This window comes from Perna viridis, chromosome 3, assembly GCF_037379345.1.
Source record: "Perna viridis isolate PV_CMFRI_1.1 ecotype Kerala chromosome 3, ASM3737934v1, whole genome shotgun sequence".
Lineage (NCBI taxonomy): Eukaryota > Metazoa > Mollusca > Bivalvia > Mytilida > Mytilidae > Perna > Perna viridis.
In genome coordinates this window covers 52,337,683-52,345,121 of record NC_142447.1, presented here as the reverse complement: position 1 = coordinate 52,345,121, position 7,439 = coordinate 52,337,683, and the positions used below count along the sequence as shown (strand labels likewise).

The 7,439-nt window shown below is 33.4% G+C and overlaps 1 protein-coding gene across 1 annotated transcript; it reads left to right on the top strand.

Annotated features, from left to right (window-relative positions):
- The first annotated feature begins 3,148 nt into the window (after positions 1 to 3,148).
- Positions 3,149 to 6,333, top strand: LOC148622845 (uncharacterized). The gene is made up of 4 exons (XM_088573102.1): positions 3,149 to 3,319; positions 4,272 to 4,362; positions 4,695 to 5,019; positions 5,994 to 6,333. The coding sequence occupies exons 1-4, from the start codon at positions 3,296 to 3,298 to the stop codon at positions 6,229 to 6,231; spliced, it is 678 nt and encodes a 225-aa protein (XP_088429228.1). The 5' UTR covers positions 3,149 to 3,295; the 3' UTR covers positions 6,232 to 6,333.
- Positions 6,334 to 7,439: the final 1,106 nt, after the last annotated feature.

Genomic DNA, 7,439 nt, shown 5'->3' with positions numbered 1-7,439 from the left:
ACATAGCGGCTGCATAGCATAGAATAAATCAATATTCGTGTTCTTTCTGAAATCTTGTTCATGAAACAACACCCTTAAGTCCTTTGGAAAGCAGTGTAAACTTGTATCTGATCCTATTGTTGTTGTTTTAATGATAATTGGTAGTTGAACAGTGGCGAATCCAGAGGGGGTGCAGGCGGGTTGACAAAAATTGGCAAATAATGTCCTAGCACCCTTTTTTTCTGAGAAACCTCGGCTGACACCCCTTTTTTCAAAGTGTCAGGGTCTGGCCCTGGATTATGAACTCAGTACGTACAAAACATTTACACATTTAAAGGAAATTGTTGTCTATTAAATTATATATGTTATTTTTTCTTCAAATTGTTGTCAAATAATTCGGAGCACATGGTACAACGTTAAAAATTCTTTCTTATGGCACTTTATTAACAGGTGTGGGTTAATAGGGGTTGACCCGGCTTATGCACCTTAATATTGAAAAACATTTTTTTTTATGAAATCTTGATTTTTCACATATTATAATTACCCCATTTTTTTTTCTTGCATTGCTTCGCTTGGCGTTTAATTCCAATCACGCCCCTAACTTGAAATCCTAAATCCCCGCCTGAATCCACCCCTAGTAAACTTTATATTTAGAGGCCTCAAAACAACATTTGATGAACATACTATAATGCACTGTCTGTTACAAACCAAAGGTGTTATAAAACCACAAGAACAAAACAAAGAACGATCACGTGATTCAAAAATCAGTCTTGAATTCTCTGGTAATCAGAGTCAACTTTAAATGACAATAAATACTAAATAACAAACCTCCTCCAAAATAGGAAAATTCCATAATTCACTCTTAATTTTTCTTTCCTTAAACATCCGTAATCTTAACCGACACCACATATTTACAACGTTTGTAGCTCAGTCTGGGGACAACAAAACGACAGGATAGTTTTGATGACATATAAACATGAATCTATTATACTACATTAACTGTCAACTTGTCTTCTCTATATGTCAAAATATTTACGAGACTTTTTACTTAGCGATTTCTTGTTTAACGATGTTGCCGTATCCTGGTAGGTGTGTAAATGGTTTTTGTCTCCTGTGGTACCAACAGGTGAAAGCAGTTCTATTAGACGCTTTACTTTATCCGTCTGTCCGTCCACCCATTACGCTTTGTGTTATATATATGTATCTAAAACAATATGGAACAATTTTTTCCAAACTTTGCACAGCGCCTTTTTTAACAATTTAAAGATGTGCACCACTTATTACGGAAAAAATTACAATTGTTCAATTTTTGAGTGAGTTTTTTTTGTTATTATTATAACGTCCTTGACTACCCTGTCGGGTCTCGCACGGACGGTTCGATTTTTGACCATCTTTTTTGATAAATCATTCGTCAATTACATGCTGCATTTCATAATTAGTCGTTCGTTAATTAGTGTATATATAACATTAATTCGTTTGAGCAAAGGGGATTTTAAATATTGTAATTAACATCTTCGAACATTTCCACAGTTTATTTTCAATTTTAAGGATAATCATTTATTTAGAAGTTGATCGAAGATAAAGTTGTCGTAATGAGAGATTTATATACATTTGCCGTATACAAAGGCACCAGAAAAGACATCGTAAATCAGCGATAGTTTTCGGATAATTGAAATCATTGAAAACAGACGCATGTCATTTGAGAACTTCAAGCATTAATAAAGCGATATGCGGGGCAGATTTACTTAGTCTGCATTATCTGACAAGGGGTTACTGTTTTTCTAGATTCATGTACAGGATAAATGGTTGATCTATGTATTGACGACCATAATCGATTTTTAGAAATAACAATACCCAATTATTAGAAATGTTTTTCATGGTAAATTTTAAATATTGAAGATATGAAAGGTAAGTATAGCAACCTGAAACAAAACAATACTAATTACTTCCGTCGATTGTTACGTTAATAGTGCCATGCGGAGGTCAAAGCAAAAGGCATAAGTCATTTTACTCTCAGATGGGGACTTCTTTCTTGAGTGATAATTTTTTTTTCAGCAGCAGCCGGAGTTAAATTTCTATTTAAAAATCTACATGTTAAGAAACGGGGGGATATGTTGAACCGTAAAGGGGTGTTTGACTAAACTTTGGAATCATCACTGATTCACGACAAAATAGTATATTGGATCAGGGGACTGTACCTTCCATATTATGATATAACTAGTAGCATACAATCAATCTGCACCAATGTATGCAGTTTTCGTTTCACAATTCATAATTTATTTTACTTTTTTATGAGTTACGTGTTACCAGGGTATAAAGTCGTCTTTTCGACGACTCGTGGCCATCCCTTGTAGATCAGTATGACGTCTCTATCTCCATCATTAGGACAAACTATTTTTTTTTCATAAACTGGACCAAATTGGAGGCTTTTCCTTGAAAAGCAGAGATTGTTTGACATCCGTGGAATACGGTCCATGACCTAGATTTTGACGGAGTGTGGATCGCTTATTAACTTTCTGTTTTATTTCCATGTTTTCTTTCTTTCCCTGGATCTATTACCCTTGATTTATTTCGAATTTCCAGTTTTACTTTGAATCATTGTTTCCCTTGATTTCCTATTTAATGAGTGAGAGTATACGACGCTAAGCGACTATTGGGGTAGCTTATCTTGAGTAAGCATGTATAATTATTTTAGCTTTCCGCTTTCTTCTGCAGACAGATGACAACAAAAGGTTATAGATATTCGGGATCGGGATAACTACGATATTTCCAAACATGGTTATAGCAAAACTATTCGATAAAATCGTTTATATAACAACGGTAAAACAAGTTAATGAAATATTCTATGTATTGAAATTCTTAAACAGAAGGAAACGTCGATGACTTTTATACTACGGCCTATCACTGCACTTAATGTACATGTACTAGTCAGTGTTAACATAATCTTAGATTAACAAGTTGGCAATATTTTAGTTTATTCACTGTAACACAATTTAATAATTTTAAAGCATATTCTTTGTCTAGAGCTTTAGAGGCTCCATACAGGAACCTTTTATCCAATATTAACATGTACTGTATTGTAAATGTGCACGAACCATTTCAATGAATAAAAAAGTATATAAGTTTTACATGTATGGTTATTCCGTTTGAACACCTTTAGAAAACCAACACCCATGTATCCCATATAAGCCTTTATATAATTGTCAATGATTGATATATAATATAGGCTTAATACTGAAGTGCAATGTACACATTATGTCTGTAATTATGAAAGTTAACGGACCAAAATTTTAAATCATAATCATTTAAAGTGTTTATGGATTTAAGAATGGAGGAACAGGTCTGTAGCTTTTAATCTAGAGAAATGTTAGTATGGGGATGAATATCGGTTAAAAAAATAAAAAAAAAAATAAGCGGAAATTTGTTAAACTATAGTTACAACCGAGTTTGTTTACTTATAATATTCTAACTTAATAAAAAATACTGAATTTAGATGTAAGACGTGTCGTATGAAAGACTAATTCAAAACTCCGTTTCATGAAGCCGTCGTTCGAGACGGTGTTTAATTACTCAGGAGTATCTATCTACCACGTACCGATCATTTCCTTGTCAGATACTAGATGACGATCATTGTATGAGAATTCTAGGTATCGGTTTAATTGAACACGATATCATATACTGACGCGTGTGAAGTTACTTAGCTTTTGATACATAATAAGTTGTCATTGAGTAACATACATTCAAATCACAGACTCTTGAAAATACGTCATTTTTTCTTACTTTCTGTTATAGTATTACAAAAGATACTCTTCGGACTTTTTAAATGACTAGGGGCGATACTCACAGACACAATTCATCAAGATCGCCTAAAATGTAGTTTTAGTTTTTCCGTAATAGGTCTCAAAAACAGCTACACTCTGTCACACTGTCAATCAAGATAATTGCACGTAAACAGGTCGATAAGACGTAAAAAAACATGAACGTGAATAGATCGATTACACATGTAACACAACTTGAATGTGAACGGAACGGAACGGAGGATGTTCAGGATCGAGAACAAAACGAAAATTAGTAAAATTTTTACCATACTTTTACAAATATACGAAGTATGATTACAATTTGCAAATGATAGATAGTAATGCGTCTTTCATTGACAGTCTTTTTTTCTTCAGAAAATGCATATTAAGCTCCATTTTTAACGTGTATATTTTCACCGGCTATCAAATGTCTTCCTTTTCACGACCGAATACGCTACTGGCGGACTCTAATATCTATAATGATTTTTTTTTCAGACATATGTTACACCTAGGATATTAGAACCTGTCTCAAATTCATCATTCAGAGAACATCCAGAACTGAATCTATTGCAGGAATTTAGGAGAGGTAGTTTTAGTGGTCATTTACATACATAAGAGGTCTATAAAGTTAATATTCATAAATGAAATGTAATCAAGTTTTTATATCACGGGAAACCTTTTTTTATTGAGATAAGAATAAGAAGCTTTTGGGAATAAAATGTGCCTGTAATATGAGATATAAACATGAATGTAGCAGTCAAATATCCTAATGTAAGTTATAATTTATTTCCTTGTAATAAATAAACACTCGGCACAATGCCGCTTCTGCATTAGTTCGCAACACTCTATGTACCAGCTTAATACATTCAGTGTATTACACAATGAACAGCTAATTATATATAAAGATTGTTTTATAAGGACAAGATGAAATACAAGGTGATTGGAAGAACAAAGGACGCCCAACGTTTTCCAGATCAAGAACACTTCCTTCCATCGCTAGGTCACAACCGTGCTTGCAGTCACCGATAGCAGGCACTCCAAGACTGTCGTTCTTGCTGAGAAAAAGGCCTGTGAGCCCACTAGATGTAAAACCATACAAAGCTAAAGAATCGGAAAGATTAAAAACACCTGATTTCAAGGCTTTGGTATTAAAAAGTAAACCGATTCCCCAGCTTTATAGCAAAGTTGACGATGAGGAGCTGAAAATTCGTAGCATTCAAGAATGGGAAGACCAGGTAACGAAGTATGTAGGATTTATTTCTTACGTATCTAAGTAAATAGAGTGAACGTTATACCAAGTTTGACGTGAAAGATGATTAATAGTTAATTAAGGCTATTTTTGATACTTTTGTACTGCAGAATTGGAATTTCTGTATAATATTTAAATTTTAAAAATTTGTCAATATTTGATTATTAAACTTGAATTGCACAAAACTACTTATTTATGTATATTGTACAATTTATTATAAAAGGAGTAAAACTTAATTGTTTTTAAGTTCTCGTGGATCGGTATGTGATGAACGGAGGCACATTTGTTTCTCTCAGTCAAGTGAACTGTTAATAATACAGAATTCTATCAAAATGCATTAAAGGGCATTTCATCCATATATTATGCCGAATTTGTGCATCTTTGAATGGTAAATTGGTATCGAAATACGAACAATAAGTGCCCTTGCAATTATTTCCTCTTGTAACTTTTAAGATCAATTAAACGTCTTAAAAATGAAAAAGGGGTATTTTAACAGAACTTGGTTTCATTTCTGATCTCTACACGATGTTTCAATGGTTAAGAAGTATACGAATGTGTAGTACGTGACAAAGAGACATATAAAAAGATAAAACAGTCGTGATAAAGATCGGGACACTTTCCATTTGTGACAAATACGCTTGTTCTTTCTCAATTGACCATGCCCTTCAGTATTTATACATAATGAAAATAAGTGAAGGAATTACTATAAACAAATCACCACACGTTAAGATAAAACCACCAGACGTAAAGCGTAAAGATAATACCAACACACGAAAGATGCACATACCTAAAAATTAAAATGTGAATATTTCATACATCACTAGACCGTTTTGAAGCTCCGTGCGTTTCCACGACCCGATTTACATTTGCTGTTGACCTATTTCATATTTTTAAGGGTTTTATTTCATGAATTTATGTTTAATGCCATTTTTCTTTTGTTATGTTTGAAAACAATTCTTCCACTTCAGAAAAGTGCCACAACGACCATCTTTCGCTATTGCCATGGATTGGCAAGCTCCACCGGCTGATTGGGATGACAGAGACCAATACATATATTCTCCAAGACCTATGTTCTATAAAAACAAAAAGTTTGTAACAGAAAGGGATTTTGTAGTGAACCCTGAGTGGGGATCAGAGAAAAAGAAAGTATCTGTGTACTCTCCTGCATATAGGACTTGTGCTCTCAGATATGGCTGGTGCTGTTAGACACTAACAGTAATGAAATGGTCGTATAATAGCATATACTAAATGACTTTAGAAGAATGTTCTGGCAGACTCAAATATTAAAACATTATTAATTTATTGTCAGTCATATGTGTTTAAAACGTAAACATGCACAAGTATACACACACCAATAATAATAGAACACGTGTTTTTTCTAATGGTTATCTCCCTTTTAATACCCTATCTCATGCAAAACCTCTTCAGTGATTCATTTTTGTTTGTTGGGGGTTTAACGTCCGAGCAGCAATATTTCAGCTATATTCAGACAATGAACATGAAATGGATGATAAAATGAACATGAAATGAAAAAAAAAAGGATGGGTCACTATTTAGTCGCCTTATACGACAAGCTTAGCGCTGCTGCAGGCCTATTCTTTTAACATCCGGACCTGCACGGGGGGTGATTCATTTTTAGATCCATGATTAAATGTTGGTATTAATTAAACGATGTGTCTCAAAGTAGTTGAAATTATAAGAACTAAACAAACTCAGACATTTTTGTTCACTATATTCGCACACAGACAATGAAACAAGGATATAAAAATAACTGCAAATCGGATACTAGAAATATCGAAATTTACAAGGACAATTTTAATTACAGGTATAAATAAAATCAATCTAACGATTTGCCAGTGTGTGCATATAACACAAGAACACAATCTTGCTAGAAATAATTCATGATAAACTTTAAAGAGTCGGTTAAAATCGCCTAATCGATCTCCACACTTCGAAAGTAATCCCAGTTCGAAGACATTGTTAGCCTCTTTGCTTGTCCAGAACCAAACTACAGCAAGGAGAAAACGAATCTGTCCTCATGAGGACCAATTACTGAGTACTTATTTTATGTCAACAAGAACTATTTGATTTGATCTTCACACAAATGTAGACTGCATGAATAGTATCTATTTATTTGTGTAAAATTTAATTTATGTAAATATTAAATCAAACTATAAACAGAAAATTTTTAAAGACAAAATTATATCTAAAACATAAGTTAGAAATATCTTAATTCATACAAAATCTATGGACAAGGCTTACCCCGGAACTGCCAGAAGTCATACAACACAAAACAACAATAGATGTACACACAACTGAAAAATGAACAGGACGAACCCATTTTCAAAATACTGCAAGTATCCAATAGTAGTATAAAAAGTGGGAAAATCTAGGTTTCCATTTTACTACACAGA